General features: G+C 35.1%; 1 protein-coding gene across 3 annotated transcripts; it reads left to right on the top strand.

Moving 5' to 3' along the window:
- Positions 1–3,375: 3,375 nt before the first annotated feature.
- Positions 3,376–22,314, top strand: ipo8 (importin 8; the record flags this gene model as incomplete). Of its 3 annotated transcripts, none has more annotated exons than XM_079399775.1 (25): positions 3,376–3,586; positions 4,489–4,570; positions 5,161–5,317; positions 5,395–5,553; positions 6,852–7,008; positions 7,088–7,177; positions 7,259–7,353; positions 8,183–8,267; positions 8,388–8,522; positions 8,605–8,704; positions 9,765–9,841; positions 10,146–10,262; positions 10,351–10,440; positions 11,457–11,622; positions 13,013–13,173; positions 13,248–13,373; positions 14,275–14,350; positions 14,834–14,959; positions 15,195–15,292; positions 15,397–15,492; positions 16,614–16,834; positions 17,655–17,860; positions 19,383–19,604; positions 20,487–20,616; positions 21,425–22,314. In XM_079399775.1, coding segments are annotated over exons 1-25 (3,057 nt in total). In that variant the 5' UTR covers positions 3,376–3,502. The 3 variants fall into 3 exon arrangements, with proteins under 3 accessions (XP_079255901.1, XP_079255902.1, XP_079255900.1); XM_079399776.1 differs by having other exon boundaries at positions 3,392–3,586; positions 14,275–14,341; XM_079399774.1 differs by lacking the exon at positions 21,425–22,314 and having other exon boundaries at positions 3,401–3,586; positions 20,487–20,620.
- Between the last annotated feature and the right edge of the window lie 1,708 nt (positions 22,315–24,022).

The raw sequence follows: 24,022 nt of genomic DNA, 5'->3' as shown, positions 1-24,022 counted from the left end.
TAAATTGTACTTGTTTAAAATCATCCAAGTAAACGGCTTACTTGTTGAAGGTTCAAACAATGTAAACAGATGAGACGAAAGATGTTTAATCAATGCAGTAACGTTACATCAGCTTGTTAACGCTGCTTTCCTTGAACAGACGTCTGTTGAATTAGTAATTTAATGAGATTAAGTTACAAAATTTAGGGGAATTAAAGCGATTTTATTTCTCTTTTACCAGTGCTGATATTTTGAGGGAAATTTGTTGTATACATAGCAAACTACTGTTAATAAGTGCCTTAGCTTGCCATTGATCAATAATTATCACTAATGTTGATGTGACATTGAGAAACTATTTTAAAGCAATATCTTATAAATATAACTTCAAAACAATATCAAAATATTTTTCTTCCCCTGTATAAGATGAGGACTTCAAATTTGCGTAACAAAAATGAGTGCGGGGAAAAAGTGGAAATTCAAAATTATGAATTTTTTTTACTGATAAAATAGATAACATCAGAAATACAATATCAAATGTAGATTCTACTGCGTCTAGTATTTCAGCTTCATTCATCGCACCCAAAGAAAAACTGCAGTGCTTTACAACTATAGGACAGGAAGAGCTAAATAAACTTATCAGTGCATCTAAACCAACAACATGTTTATTAGATCCTGTACCCACTAAACTACTGAAAGAGTTGTTACCCGTAGCAGAAGAACCGCTTCTCAATATTATTAACTCATCGTTATCTTTTGGTCACGTCCCAAAACCATTCAAGCTGGCGGTTATTAAGCCTCTTATTAAGAAACCACAACTAGATTCTAATGACCTGGCAAATTACAGACCCATTTCAAATCTTCCATTTATGTCTAAAATTTTAGAAAAAGTTCTGTCTGCACAATTGTGCTCCTTCTTGCAAAAAAATTATCTCTATGAAGAATTTCAGTCAGGTTTCAGGCCCAATCATAGTACAGAAACTGCACTTGTTAAAATTACAAATGACTTGCCTCTTGCTTCAGATCAAGGCTGCATCTCATTGCTAGTATTATTTGATCTTAGTGCTGCGTTCAACACTATAGACCATGACACACTCATAGATCGATTACAAAACTATACTGGTATAAGGGCAGGCTTTAAGATGGTTTAGATCCTACCTGTCCGATCGCTACCACTTTGTTCATTTAAATGGGGAGTCATCTCAATTATCACCAGTAAAGTATGGAGTACCACAAGGATCTGTCCTAGGTCCTCTGCTATTTTCAATTTACATGTTGCCCCTTGGTAATATTATTAGAAAATACGGGATTAGTTTTCATTGTTATGCTGATAATACTCAACTATATATCTCAACAAGACCAGATGAAACTTCTAAACTATATATAAGCTAATAGATTGTGTAAAAAATTTAAAAGATTGGATGACCAATAATTTCCTCCTATTAAATTCAGATAAGACAGAGATATTACTTATTGGACCAAAAAACATTACACAGAATCTCTTGGATTACAATTTAAAACTAGACGGATGCACTGTTACGTCCTCTAAAGTCAAAAATCTGGGTGCTATATTAGACAGCAACTTGTCTTTTGAAAATCATATTTCCCATGTTACAAAAACAGCATTCTTCCATCTTAGAAACATTGCCAAGCTTGGAAACATGCTACCTGTTTCTGATGCAGAGAAGCTAGTTCATGCATTCATGACCTCTAGACTGGACTATTGTAATGCACTGCTAGCTGGTTGTCCTGCATCTTCAATAAACAAGATACAGATAGTCCAAAATGCAGCGGCTAGAGTTCTTACCAGGTCAAGAAAATATGATCATATTACTCCAATTTTACATTTTCTGCACTGGCTACCTATTCAGTTCCGTATCATATACAAAATATTATTACTTGCCTATAAAGCCCTAAATGGTTTAGCTCCTGCGTACCTAACTTGTCTTCTACCACGCTACAATCCAACCCGCTCTCTAAGGTCGCAAAACTCTGGACTTTTGGTAGTACCTAGGATAGCAAAGTCCACTAAAGGAGGTATAGCTTTTTCACATTTGGCTCCCAAACTCTGGAATAGCCTTCCTGATAACGTTCGGGGTTCAGACACACTCTCTCTGTTTAAATCTAGATTAAAGACATATCTCTTTAGCCAAGCATTCACATAATTCATCTTATAATCTTGTACTGCAGTTATACCTGATCAAATGTACATTATTATTATTCTTTAGCTTGGGTTGAACAAATAATTTTTGCTTAGATGGAACAGCAGCTACGCTAATTATGTCTCTATTTGTTTCTCTGTTTCTGCCACAGGAGTAACTAGAAATTACAGAAGCTTCAGTCTGGATCCAATCCTTAATTGATCTGAGATGACCGAACACCTGAGAAAAGATAATGCCAACCCCTCAGAGGATGCCAACCCTCAGACAACATGCAGAATTACCAAATTTTTCCATAAGTTAAATATATTAAGGTTCTGCAATATATAAATATCTTGTGGAAACTTAATTTCCTGTAGAGCTGCTTTGCAACGATTTGTATCGTAAAAAGCACTATACATATAAACTTGAACAAAAACATCTATATACGAAACGCGCATCCTTTAAAAGAAATGCGCAAATAGATCAAACTTTTAATTTCGTATTTTATTTAAGGAGAGAGACTGCAGGCAAAAACACTTTTTTTCATGCACCTGTTAAGTTTGAGATTTTGGGCTTTTTGGTTTTACATAAAGTGTTTTGTTCAGACTAAAGAAGACATCCAAAAGACACTAAGTGTTCCTTTTGAAGCACTTTATGTATTTGTGTTAATAGATTTCAGTTACAATAAATAATTTTAAAGGCGGTTTTCTCAGAATGAGTTCTTTCTCCTACATTGAGCCATAAATCTTCACTTCAGTTGCACCCACACCAAGCTTTACATTTGTATTCCTGCCTATATCCTGAAGGTTTTTACACAGGGGTTTGTTCATATATAATTTGCTTGATTATCAACATTTTATTCCCCCCAAAATTAGTCTGTCCTAAGTGTTTTCTCAATTATGGAGTGACAAAAATGAGGTACCCAAAATTCCCTTTGTAAAAACATTTGACAGCGTCTCGCCTTAAATGTAAAATATATTTTGTATCTCTATATCTATTCAATAAACCTTATTATATTGCTAAGACTCTGACTTCAAAATAATAAAATCTAATTCAAAACTATTCAGAATGCATAAGAAATGTATATTCTGAATAATGCATATAATCTTCGAGTTTAAGAGTATTGTGCCACCATTTAGATGCAGTTTAAATGTTTATCTCACCGTCATATTTAAAAGAGGTCCCTTTAATTTTTCGCGTGGGCAGCAGTTGTCATGCCAGCTTCTGTCGTAAACGTCTCGCTTCGGCTTTGTTCTTTGCGACGATGGCAGTTGCTTTACGGCAGACTGGGGCAGGGCTGCTTGTAAGATCCGAGACATCTGATCGTCCGCGCATCTGTCCGATAGTCCAAAGTTTATTCAAATTAATCCATCGCATCGGGCCTAATGGATCCCAATCGAATCATACAGGCTCTGAAGGGCACCATAGATCCAAATCTCAGGCTAGCGGCTGAGAATGAGCTCAACCAGGTCAGTGATCCAAGAGAAGTTTGTTGTTTCTTTAGGAAACAGAAGCACCATGAGAGCAGAGATGCCTTCAGTGAATATGCTAAATTAAGGCCTGATTTTAATGCATAAGGCAGGGTAATGTTTAATCAGTCTGTCTGCGTCACTATTTTATCTTTGTTTACTATTTAGATGGTTGATTTCGTACTTATAAGGTTGCAAACTAGTTGCAATGGCATCAGTGTGCAATAACAGGCAGATGCGGTCCTCTTCTGACAACCGACTAAATTATAACATTTGTGTCCAGTGCTTCATTCTAAGATCTGATCTATTTTAGGTTTCATGCCAGAGAGGGAAAAAAATCCCATAAATTCCCTATGAATAATGTGGAATGTGCACTACAACAGAGTTTATAGGTCTTATACTGTGATATGACTTTTTTCATTGTGTCCTGATTCTGCTGCATGTAAATCATCATTGCTGCAGACCACTGATGCAATTCAGTGCAATCCACACTCTGCAAACAAAGCGCTCCATAGAAAGTCATTTCTCTTCCAGATGAACTCGTATGTGTAAAGAGCTGATGTGCCTGCATACAGAAACCTGTGATTTAAAAAATACAGTTCAATTAGTTTCAGTTCAGTTTTTGACATCCTGTTGGTTGTTATATTTGTTAAAGACAGAATTTAATTATATTTTCTCACTATAAGCTATTTCATAGGCCTAAATTTAGTTACTGGCTACAGTTAGCATAAAACCAACAATTTTGTGTGATCATGTAAAATGTTGGTGCTACATTGGGTCACCATTTGTTCTTGGCCCTGAAGAAAAACAAAACTAGTGACGCATGAATCCAGACAAATCAGTCAGGATTGCAGACTGGTAATGTTTACAAAAATCATGCATTTAAAATACTGTTATTTCAGTCCTACAAGATCATCAACTTCGCCCCAACTCTGCTGCAGATCATTGTTTCGGACCAGGTGGAGTTTCCTGTGAGACAGGCAGGTAAGAGCCTCTCTCTTCCTACAGCGTTTTGATGCTTTTTGTATTATAAGAAAATGCTGATCAATCAAGCGGAGTGAATCCGGTTCTGAATCTGAATGACTCCCCTGAATCATTATGGATTGAGATCTTTGCGTTTACCATTTGTGACCCTGGACCACAAAACCAGTCTTAAGTCGCTGGGGTATATTTGTAGCAACAGCCAAAAATACATTGTATGGGTCAAAAGGATTGATTTTTCTTTTATGCCAAAAATCATTAGGATATTAAGTAAAGATCATGAAGATATTTTGTACATTTCCTACTGTAAATATATTAAATGTTATGTTACTTGCTTGGTAATATGCATTGCTAAGAACTTCATTTGGACAACTTTAAAGGCGATTTTCTCAATATTTAGATTTTTTTTGCACCCTCGGATTCCAGATTTTCAAATAGTTGCATCTCGGCCAAACCATACATCAATGGAAAGCTTATTTATTGGCTTTCAGATGATGTATAAATCTCAATTGACCCTTATGACTGGTTTTGTGGTCCAGGGTCACATTTGTGAAGTCTTATTGGATGAAATAGCCATTATGTTCTTGCTCTAGCTGCCATCTACTTGAAGAACATGGTGAGTCAGTACTGGCAGGACCGAGAGCCCACGTTGGGGGAGGTGGTTTTTCCCTTCAACATCCATGAAAACGATCGCGGACAGATCCGAGAAAACATGGTGGAGGCCATTATTCGCTGCCCCGAATCCATTAGGTGAGTCTGCTGTGCCAATATGTCATTTTTGCAGGTGTTATTACTTGAAAATTATAATTTTTTTTTTTGGTTGGCAGGGCTCAGCTGACAGTATGTTTGCGTGCCATAATAAAACACGACTTTCCTGGACGGTGGACGGGCGTTGTGGACAAAATTAACCTGTACCTGCAGTCACAGAACAGTGGGAGCTGGTATGGGAGTCTGCTCGCTCTTTACCAACTCGTCAAAAACTACGAGTGAGTGAACCACAAGATTTTTTGTCTCTCTTGAAGTTCCTTACCTGTGATATATTTCACCATTTACTAATGTCATAAATGTCAACCTTCAATCAATGTTAAAAAAAATCTTTAAGCAAAATTTTTTATTTCCTAAACACAGTAATTTAATTATCCTCAGGCCATCCAAGATGCAGACGAGTTTGTCTCCTCATCAGAACAGATATGGAGAAATGGATCCTCTACAGCAGTGGTTTTCAAACCTGTCCTGCACATTTTGTATGTCTCCATTATCAGACACACCTGATTCAGTTCATCAGCTCGTTAGTAGAGACTGCAAGACCTGAATTGGGTGTGTCTGATAAGGGAGACATACAAAATTTGCAGGACAGGTTTGAAAACCACTGCTCTACAGTGAATGGGTGCCGTCAGAATGGGAGTCTAAACCAAAGGTCTTCAACCCTGCTCCTGGGGACCCACTGACCTGCAAACTTTATTTCCAACCTGCTTCAGCACACCTGCATGTGTATTGTCAAGCAATCCTAAAGAGCATGACTAGCTGCTTCAGGTGTGTTTGATTAGGGTTGGAGCTAAACTCTCCAGGATAGTGGGTCCCCAGGAGCAGGGTTGAAGACCTCTGATCTAAACAGCTGATAAAAACATCACAATAATCCAGAAGTAATCCACATGACTCCAGTCAATCAATTAATGTCTTTTGAAGCGAAAAGCTGTGTGTTTGTATAAAAACAAACCCATCATTAAAACATTTTAAATTCAAACTGTTGCTTTCAGCTAAAATACAAGTTCATAATCTATAATAACGCTTCCTCAATTGAAAAAGTTTATCCCCTGTTGCCCTCTCACTTCAAAATTTACAAACAAAATTAGTTTTAAACTCTTTTGCACTTCTTGTAAACAGTGCTTGATCTGTGCATATTTCCTGATTCAGATGAGACTACTTTTTCACTGTACAAAGCAAAATTATGGATAGAGGACTTGTATTTTAGCTGAAAGCAACGGTTTGAAGTTTAAACGTTTTCATGATGGATTTGTTTTTTTATAAATACGCAGCTTTTTTTTGCAGCTGTGATGTTTTTATCAGCTGTTTGGACTCTCATTTTGACGGCACCCATTCACTGCAGATGATCCTTTGGTGAGCAAGTGACGTAATGCTAAATTTCTCCAAATCTGTTCTGATGAAGAAACTCATTTACAACTCGGTTGGCCTGAAGTTGAGCAAATTTTCAGAACTATTTTTTAAATCAGGTGTAAATAGAAATTTTTATGAAAGTTGATCATTATGGTTCTGTGGTGGTCAGGTTTAAGAAGGCTGAGGAGCGGGATCCCCTGTTGGCTGCGATGCAGATTTTCTTGCCTCGGCTCCAGCAACTCGTCACTCAACTCCTGTCTGATGCCACTTTCATCTCAGTTCTGATCCAGAAGCAAATCCTAAAGATTTTCCATGCACTTGTACAGGTGAACATTTGTTTCATTTGTTTACCAGGTTAGTCCCAACAGGTCAGTGCTAAGTCCCCGTTTGTGTTTGCATCTGCAGTATTCCCTTCCTCTACAGCTGATCAATAACACAGTTATGACCCTCTGGATGGAGATCCTGCGGACAGTTGTTGATCGGGACGTCCCTGCAGTAAGTTTGCGATGCTTTTTTTCACAGTTAAGATCTTATTGGAAAATATGATTCCATGACTCTATTCTGAATGATTTTCAGGAAACTCTGGAAGCTGATGAGGACGATCGACCGGAACTGATCTGGTGGAAATGCAAGAAATGGGCTCTGCACATCATCACGAGATTGTTTGAGAGGTGATTAAACAAGCCACACCACAAGCCTCATGCACTTTTCACAACAGCAGACTTAAAAACAGAGCAGCACCCAGTAATTAATATTTCTATTCTATTGTATTCCTTGTATATTAATTTATGTTTTATGGATGATTAATTACATCAAAATAACTTTTTAGAGTATTGCATATTCAGTTTTTGTATATTCTGTATGTTTATTGTAAATTATCACCATAACTTTTATTATTAGTAGTATTATATACTATTAATATTCAAATAATACTATTATTATTTAATAATTACAATGATTAGTAGTAGTATATTTCTGTGTGTTATATTTTCTATATTAGTGGTATATTTTGTATGATCACAATAGCTTGGAATATTATTACATTTTGTACATTAATTGTATGACAAAATATAATATTCTGTCTATTAGTCATATATTTTGTATAATCACAATGACTTGTATTATATTATTATTTCTTGGATAATAATTGTATATTTTGGATATTTATTCAATTTTTTGTGTCACAACAACTTTAAATATTATTATAATATTTGCTGTTAATTTAATAGAAGTAGTAGTAGTAGTATATTTCTGTGTATTATATTTTGTATATTAGTATATTATTTTATGATATTTTGATCACAGTAACTTTTATATTCTATTACATTATATTATGTTTCGTACATTAACTGTATATTTTGTATGATAAATAATGTAACTTAGAATATTATATTTTTGTTTATAAAATTTTGTGGTAGATTTAGTATAATCACATCACAGTAACTATTATATGTTATGTTACATTATATTAATTGAATTGTACTGATGTTCTATTGTCAGATATGGAAGTCCAGGAAATGTGACAAAGGAATATGTCGAGTTTGCTGACTTTTTCTTGAAGACATATGCTGTAGGAATCCAGCAGGTATGAGCAGCAATTGTAGTTTGAAAAAACTATTTGTTTTGGTACCATGGTGCAGTTATTATGCTACTTCAAAGAACTGACCTGTAAGATCGCTGAGTGAAATGCTGTTTTTCCCTGCAGGTCTTGTTGAAAGTGATCGACCAGCACAGACAGAGGCGGTACGTGAGTCCTCGTGTCCTCCAGCAGGCGCTGAGCTACATGACTCAGGGCGTCTCGCACTCGCTCACATGGAGACAGATGAAACCGCACATGCAGGTGGGAACCAGCTGAGAAACAGCATCACATGACTTCATATAAATGATGACTTCCATACAGCGTAATATCTCTGTCTCTACAGACCATAACTCAGGAGGTGGTGTTTCCTCTGATGTGCTATAAAGATGAAGATGAAAGACTATGGCAGGAAGATCCGTATGAGTACATCCGCATGAAATTTAGTCAGTGTGCTTTATTATTATTTTTCTCCTTATCACTTTGTAAAGCTTGCTTAATGTGCTGTTTTGGCCATTAAGTTTCAAAGACTGTGTCATTGCACTAATTTCTCATATTGTGTAATTTATGAATATGAGAGAGCATAAAAAGAGAGATGTTTTAATAATGTTTCTGATTTAAAAACCTCAATAGCATTATTATATTACAGCTGGGAAATTCAATTGAAACAGGGTTGAAACACAACATTTTCAATTAAATTGCTTTGTGTTATAATTCAGAAATATCTATGCATCATATATTAATGACTTATAAAACTAAAAAGTTTAAAGTTTTTAAATACATTTTTATTTATTTATTTTATTTTTAAAATGTTTTTATTTATTTAGTATTTTTTAAACTAGGTCTTCACTCTTTTTTTGCCCATTAAGTTTGTTAAAGACAGCATCATTGCACTAATTTCACAGATTCTCCTTGTCTTGCAACTTTTGAGTATATGAGCATAAACACAAAAAAAATGTTTTAATGCTTAGGTAGCCAAAATAGTATTTGATTCAGGCAGATAGATTCATTTTTGTGAAGCAGTGAAATTATCAATTCAACAATTTGTTCTCTTCCTCACTCAGAAATGCCCTTACATTAGTTTTTAATGTAATACAGTGATGTACAAAATACAAATAATTATTTTAATTTTTTTTTATTAATATATTCATTATTTATTTATATATATATATATATATATATATATGTATATGTGTTTTTGTTTTGTTTTTTTTAATTAAAAATCTAATTAATTTTATTTTAAACAAGCTTAATTTCAACATCCATTTATAGTTTATAGCATTTATAGTTGACTACATTGGCTGTTTGGTTGATTGTTTTTCTAATGTATTTCAGTCAAGGCTGAAAAATATTGAAACTGTTTTTTATTCTTTTTTCTTTTTTTTGCTTTATCTATTCCTGCTTGCTAGCAAATGAATTTCCTCTGTCAGTGAATTCAGAAATAGAAGCTGTTTGTTTTGATTGCGTAATGGTATGATTGGCTGATCTGTGTGTGTTCTGCTGTAGATATGTATGATGATCATGTGTCTCCCGCCACGGCCGCTCAGACTCTATTGTGTACAGCAGCCAGGAAGAGGAAAGAGGTGAGTCCACCCTCAGACCGCTCTTTAACTCCAGAGCTCTTGTTTACATTTCATTCCAATGAAACACTCCAGACATTTCAAGAAACACCTTCAGATCTGATCAGAATTACTTGCTAGAGATACTGGAGGGAAGAAGCTTTCAAAGGAAGGATTCAGAGTGAAATAACCTTGAGTATTTCATTGCAGGTGCTGTTTTCTGCAGGTCACATATTCACATATGATTCAATTGCACATTTTAATGGGCTAAGTGGGTTCTATCATCGCCTGTGCATTCGTGCTCTCATCTTTTCCATGTCCTTCTCAGGTCTTGCCTCAGATGATGGAGTTTTGCCATCAGATCCTCATGGATCCCAACGCTGACCCCCGCAGGAAGGACGGGACGCTGCATGTGATCGGTGCCTTGGCTCAACCCTTGATAAAGGTTAGATTTAATTAGCAAGATCTTCTGTGTTCCCAATATTTAATTAAGAGATTTCTGCTTTAGTGTTCCCGCTTGTCCTTGTCTGCAGAAGCGGGTGTACAGGGACCAGATGGAGCTCATGTTACAAAACTATGTGTTTCCTCTGCTCAACTCTAATCTTGGCTACTTAAGGGCCCGGGTGAGTGAGTGTATACTCCCAACCGTTTAACTGCCAGATTGAATTATTAAATGTTACTGTATAACTCGTCAAAAAATATGTATATATATATATTTTTTTTTTTATTATTTTATTTTTTTTAGTTTTTAAATTTGTTTAATTGTTTTGTAAAATTTCTTTACAATGTGCTTTTTTGAGATTTTTTTTTTTTTTTTTCCTAAATGGTTTTAATTTTTCAGTTTTAGTTTTAGTTTTATTTTCATAGTGTTAGTATTTAAACTTATTTCAGTTAACATTTCTAATTTTCTAATTTAATCTAATATTTTAATTTTATTTTATTTATGTATTTTATTTCAATTAATAAAAATGTTTTTTAATAGTTTTAGAATAGCATTTGGTCAGGATGGTCAACTAATCATCCTAACAACAAACTAGTCAGTTATTGAGTTTTTCTTTACATTTAAAGCCTTCTTAATTAAAATATAAAGATCTTCTCAGAGAGGGTTTTGGCATGATAACTAATTATTAGACTAACTGTCAGCACAATAAAAGCATTTCAGAGAAGTTGTCTATAAATTCAGTCCTCTAAAGCGCAGCTGTTTCAGCCGTCAAAGCACTGCATTCTATAAATTTCAAGAACAATAAATTTCAAGACAATTACTGTCAAATTTCAAATTGCCTTCTGTGAAAAATGCTGTTATTATCCATGATTGGTACTTTAAGTCTCTTTTTTGTGAGGACTATAACAGTTTTGTGTGATTGAAGTTGTTAATTAGCATGGTTATTTGTTGGTTATCTGTCATTTACTGTATTAATGGTCTGTGCTCCTAGTCCATAGTCCATTTCTGGTGGGCATGACCGAGTCACTCAAACAACCCACGACTAGGAGTTGAATTTGAAAGCATGTTTTGCACAGAACTTAGGCAATCAAAACTGCATCTGTCAAGAGTCCTTCAAAGCAACGCTGGTTTCCATGGAGGCGTGATTCTGGTCTTTCTGTGATGTGTGTGTGTGTGTGTGTGTGTGTGTGTGTGCAGTCGTGCTGGGTGCTGCACTCTTTCAGTCCTCTGAGGTTCCATAATGAGCTGGTCCTGAGGAACGCTGTAGAGCTGGTCAAACAGAACCTGGTGGATGACAAGGAGATGCCTGTCAAAGTGGAGGCAGCCATTGCACTGCAGACGCTGGTCAGGAACCAGGAGCAAGGTATGATCTCTCTCACTCACACACACACACACACACACACTTAAAGTGAGACACTTTGAAACTGGAAAAGTACTGCGACTCAGATTTGAATGTTGGTTTGATGAGGCCTTGATTGGAAGTTTAAATTGGTTATACACATTTTTAGTCGACTACTTGAGCAGTTTATTGTGAAGTTTTGAGGGATGTAGTATGGTAGATTGTTGCTGTGGTGTTTGAAGTGGCTGCTAGGCCTTTGCGAGGGTCTGCGGGCTGGTTGTTAGGGTGTTGCTAAAACTTTGCTAGGGGTGTGCATTATTGACAAAAAATTATATCTCAATACTATTTGGGATTTCGTTTTTTTTAATAACAAGGCCTGTCATGGATAAATAAACATGACACTTAAAATCACCAGTAGGTGGCAGCAGGTGCCTGTCTTAATAAGTGATTCATTGACTTCAAAATGAATGCTAGGACCCTTGCTGTCTACGGAGGGTCAGAAAGCTCACGGATTTCATCAGAAATATCTTAATTTGTGTTTTCCGAAGACGAACGAAAGGTATTATGGGTTTGAAATGACAAGCAGGTCAGAAATTAATGACAGAATTCTCATTTTTGGGTGAACTATCCCTTTAACTTGTTGTTTGTTCAACTGTTGTATAAATCAGTACAGCACTCTTGATTGTGTGATATTACTCAACTATATCATATCTTATAACTATACTAAAACAAAAACCTATACAGGGATATTTTTGGCTTTAATAGCTTGAACTATAAGGGTACTCTAATTATATTGTAATAGGTACAGTGAATGCTATTGGACTGCTTTTGTGTTTGTTTTTTGCTTTTACTCTTACATACTCGATAATAATGAGCTCGCACATCGTTAAAACAACAATTACAATATTATCGTTGACAATAAACAGTTGGTAGGTAGGGTGTTGCTAGGCAGTTGCATAGTTTCATTCTCAGTTGTTGCTGGCGTGTTCTGGCTAGTTGCTATTGTGTTGCTACTGTAGCTTCTGCTTGAGCCTTACAAGGTTTTGCAAGGGTGTTTTTACTGGGTTGCTAGGGCATTTATATGCAGTTGCTAGGGTGTTTAGTGTGGTTTCTGGACAGATGAACAGTGTTACTGATATATTAAGAGACAGATTAACTAAAATAAAAGTATGTAAGCTTTATCAAGACAAACAATGAAAATAAAAGCTCCTACTTTCTTTTGAGAACAAAATGCAGAACACTAATGCTTTTAATATGCAGCAAATTAATTTGACTAAATTCAATTAGTTTACTCTCTGTAATTGGTTTAAGAAACAACTGGATTAACCTAATTAAATCAAAGTCTGCTGTCTGCCTGTCTAGTACTTGCATAATTCTTCCCTCTTTCTGCCTTTTGTGTATTGTATGAGTGCAGCTAAGGTCTACATCCGACCCTTCATCAAGCCTGTGATGCAGGAGCTGCTGCACATCATCAAAGAAACCGAGAACGATGACCTTACCAGCGTCATTCAGAAGATGATCTGTGAATACAGCGAGGAAGTGGCTGTCATTGCGGTGGATATGACACAGAACCTGGTACTGCACTCGTCTTCTCAGTTTATCATTAAGTAATTATACAGTTTGATGCTAAAATAAGTTGTTGTGCACAGGCGGAGATCTTCGGCAAGATTCTCCAGAGTGAAGAATACGAGGAAAGTGAAGATAAGACCGTGATGGCTCTCGGTATCCTCAGCACCATAGACACTATCCTCACAGTCATGGGGGACCGAAAAGAGGTTTGGACACGTGCTTGAGACCTTGTTCATGAATAATAAGTGACTGCAAAGACAGTTATGACATTTATAATGCTACGGTTTCAAATAAATGCAGTTATTAGAATGATTTATGAAGATCATGTGACACTGAAGACTGCAGTAATGACTGCTGAAAATTCAGTTTTGCCGTTACAGAAATAAATGACATTTTCAACTAAAAAACAGTTATTTTAAATTGTAATAATATTTCACAATATTACTGTTTTTACTGTATTTTTGATCAGATAAATGCAGTCTTGATGAGCATAAGAGACTTCTTTCAAAAATAATAATAAAAAATTATTGACCCCAAACTTTTAAATGATAATGTAAATTACTGGTATATCAGCTTGCAAAAATATTTTATTTTATTTTATTTTATTATTTATTTTTTTGTTTGTTTGTTTGAGGCTGAGTACCTTTAAGTATTCCAAAAAAAGTCAGTTCTGCATTGGATTAATTTTTGGTGGAAAAAAAAATATTATATACTCTTGCATACAAATCTAATATTTATATGAGAAAATATCCTGGCTGCTTGTTTCCTTATAACGAAAGTGAATGAAGTGCTATTAAAAAGAGGCATCATGCAGTTTTTCAAAGTCATACACTTGGATTAATTCCAATTTTTTTATTTTTTTAAGTCATACACTAACTTTGTTCAAGAAATGGACTGAAATGTCAGATTCATGAACAAATTGACTCTTATTTTTTTAAATGAATAAGTTTATCCAATTCACAAAACTGGTGTGAATGATCATGTTTGTGTGAAAGCTCTCTTTAAATTGCATCAAAATTAGTTTGAACATGTTGTGATGTTTTCGAAAACAGAAATGAGATTGATGTATTTCCCCTCTCTCTCTTTCTCTATTTCTATCAATCGTAGATCAGTCAACAGCTGGAGGGAATATGCCTGCAGGTGATCGGTCTCGTCCTCCAGAAACCCATCATAGGTATGGCAGGTGTGTGTGTGACACTATTTTCTATTTCGAGATTATTTATTATAGATTTTTGCATTAATATGAAATGATTTAGTGACATCTCATAAATTACGTTAAATAACTTTAAAGACATCCCCATTAAGATTCCTGAGGGGCATTCACACTGATAGCAATTTGCAGTAGCTTGCAGAGTTTTGAACTTTTGATAATATTACTATATTTGTATAAATACAGTGCTATGATGACCCAGCTACCAATGGGAGTGAAGACAGTAGAGATATGGTTATCTTCTGTAGTTGCTTGTTAAACTCCAGTAATTTAATTGCTGTCAGTTTGAACGCCCCTTTAAAAAAATGCACCGTTTGACCACATGGTGGAGCTTGGAATAAAAATTTCAATATTGATACTTTTTAATTATGCGAATTATATATCCTTTTGACTGTCCTCAAAACATCATGTCTCTGTTTCAGAAGCGATCGGTCACATTCTCTCTGTCTTTTCCAGAGTTTTATGAGGAGATCTTGTCGCTGGCGTTTGGACTCACCTGTTATTCCATCTCCCCTCAGATGTGGCAGCTGTTGGGGGTCCTCTACGACGTCTTCCAGCACGACTGCTTTGACTACTTCACAGGTCTCAGACGTGCATTTAGCTCAGATACTTCACCTGTGTTGTAAAACGCAGCCGAGAGACAAGCTCAGACTTGATTTCTCCGCTCCACCTTAAACTATAAATCATTTTATGATTGAACTAGGTTGAAAGAGTCATTAAGTTGATGGATGTGCGTATTTACGGGAGTCAGTTGAAAATGATCGTGGCGATATTGAGTACTTGGTTAATGATGTGATTTATTACCTTGTTGATGCAGATATGATGCCCCTCTTGCACAATTATGTTACTGTGGACACAAATATGCTGCTGTCAGACCCCAAATACCTGGAGGTCATTTACACCATGTGCAAAAAGGTCTTTATACGCATGTCCTCTATTAAATTATTCCATTTAAAGTGTATTTTATGTCATTCTTCCATATGCATTTGACATTTGAACTTTGACCTCTCATCCCCCAGGTCCTAACTAGTGATGCTGGAGAAGACCCAGAATGCCATGCTGCCAAACTTCTAGAGGTCATTATATTACAGTGTCGTGGACGTGGCATTGACCAGGTGAGCTGTGTGTGGGGGTTGATATGTATATGCTAATTTAGGTGTTTTGTCATATGTTAATTTTGTGTGTTAGGACCAGTGTTATTTTATTTTATTTTAATTTTTTTTATATACTATTTTAGTTTTTTTTTTTTAAAGATTTATTTATGGGCTTTTTATGCCTTTAATTGGACAGGACAGTGTCGAGTAGACAAGAAAGCTTTAGGTGAAGAGAGAGGGAAACGGGATCGGCAAAGGACCACGAGCCGTGATTCGAACACGGGTCGCCATGAGCGCACGTCCACTAACCGCAAGGCTATTGGCGCCGACACCATTTTAGCTTTTTTTAATTTATTTATTTATATTTTTAGTGAAACTTTAGTTCATTTCAGTTCGTTGCCTAGTTAACATGTCGAAAAAAAAAAATTCAGTTTAAATTATTTATTTATCAGTTTAATGTATATTTTAATATGTATTATGTTTAATATATATTTATTTATTTGTAATGTTTTTATTTTTTATTTGTATTTTTTTTTGTCGTTTTAAAAAAGTTCATTAAAAATACTTTTTAAATTTTTTTTTTTTAGCTTTAGAACAGTTCAGTTTAGTTTAGTTATTGATTGATTGATTGATTAATTGATTCATTTATTTATTTATTTATTCATAGTTGGTAATTATAGTGGTTCAAATGTATTTCAGTTTGTTGCCATGGCAACATTTATAATTTTTAGTTTAATTTAAGTTTTTCATATAAATTTGTTTTATTTTTGTCATTTTTAGTAGGGCTTTGATTAGTTTGTGTCCTTTTTTTCTTTTCTTTTTTTTAAAAAGGGAATAATAAATTATATTGTTTTTTATAATGTTTCAGTTCACGTTCAGTTTTGGTTTATTTATATATTTATTTATTTATAGTTAGACATTTTAGTGCTTAAACTATTTTATAAATGTGTTTTTCCAGTTTTATTTTCAATAACCAAATATGTTTTAAATGGTTTTAGTTTAAAGAAACGATAATAGCTGTGATCAGTATGCTTTTAAAGTGACAGCTGTTTGATTAATGGTGTGTATTGCTGGTTTAATGAGCAATTTCAAAAGTGCACATTAATGTAACATCAAATCTGGTGCCTTTGTGTGTTTGTTAGTGTATCCCTCTGTTCGTGGAGGCCGTGTTGGAGCGGTTAACACGAGGTGTGAAGTCCAACGAGCTCCGCACCATGTGTCTACAGGTGGTAATCGCAGCTCTGTACTACAGTCCCACCCTTCTGATACACACACTGGAGAACATTCGCTTCCCACACAGCCCAGAGCCAATCACAGCGCAGTTCATCAACCAATGGATGAACGACACGGAGTTCTTCTTAGGGTAAGGCTGTTTGCACAGGAAATGCCTTAAGCTTGGTTCAGAAGGTCACATGCACTTTATTAACGGAGATTGATTTAAATTAAACACATTTATCTGTATTTATGCTGATATCGCATCTGTTCCTGAGGGATGTACACAGTTTAAAACTGATTTTGGAATGGTTTTAAATTTCTGTTAAATTCCGGAATTTGAATTGTGGTAGTAAACTGAATTGGAATTTTGAATTTCAGAAAATAGAATGATATAACTACTGGATATATGTGACCCTGGAGCACAAAACCAGTCTTAAGTCGCTGGGGTATATTTGTAGCAACAGCCAAAAATACATGGTATGGGTCAAAATGATCCATTTTTCTTTTATGCCAAAAATCATTAGGATATTAAGTAAAGATCATGTTCCATGAAGATATTTTGGAAATTTCTTACCGTAAATATATCAAAACTTCAGTAATATGCATTGCTAAGTACTTCATTTGGACAATATTTTGATTTTCTTGCACCCTCAGATTCCAGATTTTCAAATAGTTGTATCTCGGCCAAATATTGTCTGATCCTAACAAACCATACATCAATGGAAAGCTTTCAGATGATGTATAAATCTCAATTTTGAATTAAATTACACTTAAAACTGGTTTTGTGGTCCGGGGTCACATATAGTTTTAAATAATAACTGCCATATTTTTAGTATGAATTATAAACACGTTAGCACTCAATATGTGGAGTATTTCCAGAATCATTTAAATGAACTATATTTATCAAATTGTATTTGATCAAACTACGTATTTAATTTAATTTTGTTGCTTATTGTTGTCTACCACAGACTACACGATCGTAAGATGTGCATCATTGGGTTGAGTGTTTTGATGGAGCTCCCCAGCCGCCCTGCGGTCCTTGAAGAAGTTGCAGGTCAGATCGTTCCCTCCATCCTCCTCCTTTTCCTGGGTTTAAAGCACATCTACGCCTCCCGAGTGCTCAACAAACCGGAGCAGCTCGCCAGAGCTCAAGGCACAGAGGAGGAAGAGAACGGTGAGATTGTGTGTGACTGAGACATTCTTAAGCATTTCACTTGCAAAGTGTTTACTGTCTGTACCTTTAAGACTTCTATATGTAAATGACCTCATTTACATATAGAACCCCTAGAGGTACCATAGCAAGTCCTCAACAAGGGTCACAGGAGAGTGGAAATGGTCTTTCGTCAAGATGTTTGTGCAACAAATGACTTTTAAGGAAACAAAAAATGCTTAATTATGTAAAAAATAGCTGCTTTAACAGAAGAACACAGCAAATAGAACATAATTATGTATTTAGTGACCTATTGAGTCCAGTTTTTGTTGTTGCTTTTGGTGGTCTGTACGGTTATATTAATCTCACAGTTTCATCAAGTCCTTATCTCACTTCACCTCAGGTAAACTTAATCCCTGCACAGGAAGTACTATTTCTGGCATATATAGCTTCAGGTTGGTCTTTAGTCATCAGGGTTTACGGACGACTGAGAACTGATTCTATCCTTCTAACAGGGCCCCGGAGACATGGGAAATGAAGGAACGACTTGTGCATGTTATTTTAACATGATTCTGAACCTTAGGGCTTCAAGCACTTGACTCAAACGAATTAAATAGATCTTCACGACCCTACACCCCTGACCTGATTTCTGACAGCATCATACTGGTGGAGTTATGGATTTATTGATACTATGATGCTGGTTTCTGTGAGACACAAACATCAGTTGCATGCCGGATTGCATATTTTTATATATGCCCTTAATGTTTGGGCTTGTTTTAGAGAGACAAGTATGCAGTATTGCATTTAAGCATAAGTCTTTTCAAATTTAGTGAGAGTTTTATGCATAAATAAGGCAAATATAAGCTTTATTTAAGATGTATTCTCTGAAAACAAGCCTTAAACGGATAGTTCACCCAAAAATTGTCATCATTTACTCGCTCCCAAGTTGTTCCAAACCTGAATGAATTTCTTTATTCTGCTGTACAAGAAGGCGTTTTGAAGAATGTTGGTAACCAAACAGTTTCTGGTCCCCATTGTCTTCCATAGTATACAAAAAATACTGATTAACACAAAAGAAGATATTCTGAAGAATGTTGGAAACCAAGCAGTTGACGGTAGCCATTGACTTGGATAGTATGGAGTACTATGGAAGTCGATGGCTACCGTCAGATCTTTGGTTACCAACATTCTTCAAATAATCTTTCTTTACCACCATTGTTTCTTCCAGTGTTTACTTTGATTTGTGACACACTAATAATCGCAATTTGGTGTACTTTATACTACGAAAAATATGCAAATTTGTATGTAGCTATTGTTTTATTGTAAACCAAAAATATATCAATTCCAAAACGTTTCTTTTAGATCATTGTCCAAAGGCTTTTTTTATATTGGGACCGGTAGTGTGAGATTCAAACACTGGAAATGTCTATTTTTAGACGTGACCTTCACTTCAACAAGCCCCAGACTACATCACCAAGCCCCTCCTCTTCACTACTCTGGAAATTTACTACTCTGAGTTTGGAAATTGATCATGTCTGTTTTCCAGAGGAGATTCCTAGCGATGAGGATGAGGTCGGACAGAAAGGGGTGGCCCTGCAGTCGTGCGGCGTTCCCTCTGGGAATGACAATGAAGATGAAGATGATGAGGATGATGATGAATACTGGGATGATGAAGGTCTGGAGGGGACCCCATTAGAGGAGTACAGTACACCGCTGGACTATGACAACGGAGAGGATGAATATCAGTTCTTCACCGCCTCCCTGCTCCGTATGTAAATTTTTTACTCCATAAAATACCACATATGTACATTTACATAATACATTAATTATATATATAAATAATATATGTCACACTATGCCATATTTGCAAAGAGCAGCCCCACCCACATCTCGTTTGTCCAAAATCTGGCTTCATATAGATAGAATATTAAATAAATAGGTAGTCCATGCATAATATGTCCATATACTTTTTTTTTTTACCATTTTCAATCTTTTTTGGTCTACACTAGTTCATTTGAAGCAGTCATATAGTCTAGTATATTAATTTTTAAAATTCCTAAATTTTTAATGTAGTTTCGGAATTAAATTGGTTGTAGAATATTGCATTCATGAATATTTATTTAATAATTAAAAATCATGTATTGCATTTCACACTGTAGGGCACGTCAACTGCCCAAATGTCAAATAAGTTCACTGCAATTTTTTTCCCCTTTGCTCAATATCAATATTGATTTTAAGACTCAACATTTGTATCTATCTGTGGGATAAATATTCATTTTATTTTTTTCCTCATCATTTCATTAAATTTTCCACAATTTTTAATAATCTTTTTTACTTAGTTCATTTGAAATGGTCTTATTTGTGGCAAAAAATAAATACATTTAAATTAATAATATTCTGTGTTGTTTCTTAATTAACTTGCTAAATTTGTACCTAAAAAATATAAAATTATACCTTGTATAATTTATTCAGAGATCGCCATGAAAATAGCCTTGATGCTGGCATGGCATTCAAAAGTGAATAAATAAATAAAATCATTAACTTCAAAATTCAACAAAATTGCATGCATCTTTTTTTCTTTGCAAAAAGAACATAAATTGATGTTCAACAATTGTGCAGCACCAGTAATTGGAAATGTTTCCTGTTGCAGGTGTTCAGAGTTCAGATGCAGGCTGGTATCAGTCCCTCACATCTCCTCTAAGTGAAGACCAGAGGAAACAACTGCAGGAGATCTATAACCTTGCCCAGCAGAGGAGGAGCGCAGGAGTCAAGGGACTGTGGTAAGTGTGACCTTTTCAAAGATGTGGATCGGTGGTTCACAACAGCTAGAAGCAGCACATCAGCGTTAACTGCTTTAAGACTCCACAGAAAGCATTGCTTTCCCTGGCATGGTTATCCTCTACAAATACTGTACTGTTTAAAGTTTAGGGACAGTTAAGATGTAATAATGTTTCTGTAGGAAGTCTCTTATGCTCCACAAGGCTGCATTTATTTGATCAAAAATACAGTAAAAACAGTAATATTGTGATATATTATTACAATTTAAACTAACTGTGTTCTATTTTAAAATGCTATTTATTCCTGTGATGCAAAGCTGAATTTTCAGCATCATTACACCAGTCTTCAGTGTCACATGATCCTTCAGAAATCATTCTAATATGCTGATAGAATAGAAACATTTGTTATTATTACCAATGCTGAAAACAGTTGTGCTGCTTAATATTTTTGTGCAAACTATGATACATTTTTAAGGATTCTTCTTGAAATATTTTATTGTGACAATATCACACACGCTATTAAAACAACTATTGCATTAGGAAAATATCTATTTCAGTCTCGCCTAAAAGTTCTGCCTCTATATATGATTTTGAGCTCTCGAATGGCCGGGACATTAACTGATACAGTGATGTGTTTGAAATCAAAAACGGCAACATTAGCATAGTACTCAGCGACACATCTTATTTCCAAGCATTTGTCATGACTCTAGCACATTTAACATTCGCATTACATTATTTATCTGTCTGATGACTGCTGTTGTTACTTCAAACACTTGAAATAATGCTAGATTGTTTCATCATCTCTCTGCAGAGATGTTCCAGTTGCAGGTTGGAGATACCTGACACTTTGGATTTGGATCTGTACAGAGTTCTGACACCGAAAACAGCTTAAACTCCGGAGACTAGAGACATCTCGGTCAGGATGGATGGGATCTTTGACCCAGGACCCAAAACAAGCTCTTCAGATCCATGACTCTTTATAGGAACACTGAGACATCGTCAAAACTGGTCAGAAAGGCCCCAGTGAGGTCGAAGAGGTTACTCTGGGTCACCCCTTACCTGAAGCTGTGTGTGTGTGTGTGTCTGTCTCTGCGCCTCTGTACAGAATTATGGGTGTTTGCGCATGTGTGCAGACGGGTGTGTGTGTAAAAGTAATTGAATGTTTTGTATTCTGTTTCTCTCAGTCTCTCCTCCATTTGCATGAGTCAGTAAGAAACTCGACCAAGTCAGTGAGGTGAGACATGTCAAGACAAGCCAGAGAGAGAGACAGACGGACACTGCTTCAGTCTGACACACGGATGGAGAGATTTGTCATGTTGGTCAGTGCCTTCAGAGATACGCAGGCATTTTTCTGCCCGAACAGATCATGTGCACTGGCTAGATGTCAGAAGGACGATGTTTTTAGCTGTCATGTTTGTATGTTTCAGAGTTTGTTTTTGTAACAGTCAGTTTTCAGAATTAACTAGTTAATATAACTAGTAGTTAATATAACACTATTCATTTGCATTTTTTTAATGGTTATGCAGTCATGTAATCACTGATTTGTGTATATTTTCTGAATCATTTTATTTAGCAAATTTAGCCGGATCATATTTCACCCCAAAATCAAAAAAGAACTTGAAGAAATTATATTGTACATTTTATTTATATTCTAGAACCATTTATGATTTTCTTTTAATACAATTTTCCAACAATTAAGCACATTTTGCACATTGTGAATTTTCTTATTTATATATATATATATATATATATATAAGTGCATTTTATTATATATATAAATGTCATATTTTTATATTTGCTACAAATTATTTTAATTTAAATTTTTTCGTTCCAATAAATTTATTCCATAAATGTACATATACATATTTTATATTCAGTACTTCAGATTTTATCATGATTTATGATTACAAATTATGCACTTTTACATTTATGCAAAATTTAATAAATATAATAATTTTTTTCTTTGTTGCTTCTGCTACTGGCAGTTAGTGGAGGGTGTTTAAATGTGCTTAATTGTCATGAAAATGACTTCACAATGCAAAAAAAGCACCATCAGCAGTCAGTTTCACGGTTCAATCTGGTTGCAAGAGCAATTTGACCGTAGGGAGCCACCAGATGTATTTAAACAGCCCCCCAGAAGGGTAATTTTAACATTCCTTGCATAAAATCACGTTTAGCCAGATGTTAACCCGTCATTGAATCTTTAAAAGTGCGTTTATCATCATGATTCATTATCCCCGTCTTCATGTTCCATTAGCAAGTCCAAAGCTAGAGCAATTTGCTTATGACTGGTTCTGCGTGGAAGCACAGGTCATGGTCAAGACAATCACTGTGTGAAATATCCGACAGCTCTTTACTGATTTCCTGTCTGCGCTCGCTCTCTCTCTCATTTGCTCCATAATTTGCATTTGTCTTTCTCTCTTGTGTTCTCATTCTCTCCTCCAAAATTTCACCTTGGTAGCCATAGTTTCTGCTGAAATATACTGCTATAACTATAACCATAAGAAATTGCAACCGATTCTTCATAATAGACCCATTAATATCAAAGCACATTATCTGAACATTTAGCACCAACTAATATTCCTTTGCATAAAGTAAACTTCTTATTCTAATAAATTACATGACTATAAAACATGTTTTGCAGGTTTTATTCTCAGCTCTAATCTACGGAAACTTGTTTCTGTCATGGAAAAAAAAAATTAAAAGTATTTGTGACTTTTAATCTCCCAGTGAAAAAAGTTTACATCTTGCAATTGTTTTTTTTCCCCTGCCATGGAATGCACAATAAATATAAAAAAAAAATAGTAAGTTGGCCTACAACTTTTCAGATTTTTTTCATGTGAATAGCATATGAAAGCTTGTTTCGGCTACAGGGTAAAAAAATAATAATAATTAAAAAGGTAATTGTGACTTTTTAATCTCACAATTCTGCCCCCCCCCCCCCCCCCCCCCGCACAATATTAAGTTTATATCTTTCCGTTCTGACTTTTTCCTCATAATTGTAAGAAAAAAGACATTTTGACAAATTTAGAGATTCATTGAGACTCAGTATTGTGAGATTTAAAAAGTCACAATTACCTTTTTATTTTATTTTTTAAATCCTGTAGCAGAAACAAGCTTTCATATGATAACCACACACAAAAAAATCATGAAAAGTTAATGAATGTTTAAAAGTAAATAATGCAAAAATTAGATAAATGTAAAAGATGTGGGCTATTAAATGGGTAAATTATAATAAACTGTAATATTTGTCCATATTTTATTCTCTATCTCTCTTTTGTTTCCATTTGTCTCTTTCCATCTATTTTTTATTTTATTTTCCTTACGTGCTCATTCTTTCTAATTTGCATCGCTCTCTGTTTCTCTCGCTCTCTCTCATTTACATTAGTCTCTGTTTCTCAATCTCTTT

Source organism: Barbus barbus (assembly GCF_936440315.1).
Source record: "Barbus barbus genome assembly, chromosome: 39".
Taxonomy (NCBI): domain Eukaryota; kingdom Metazoa; phylum Chordata; class Actinopteri; order Cypriniformes; family Cyprinidae; genus Barbus; species Barbus barbus.
This window is presented reverse-complemented; position numbering and strand designations above follow the sequence as displayed.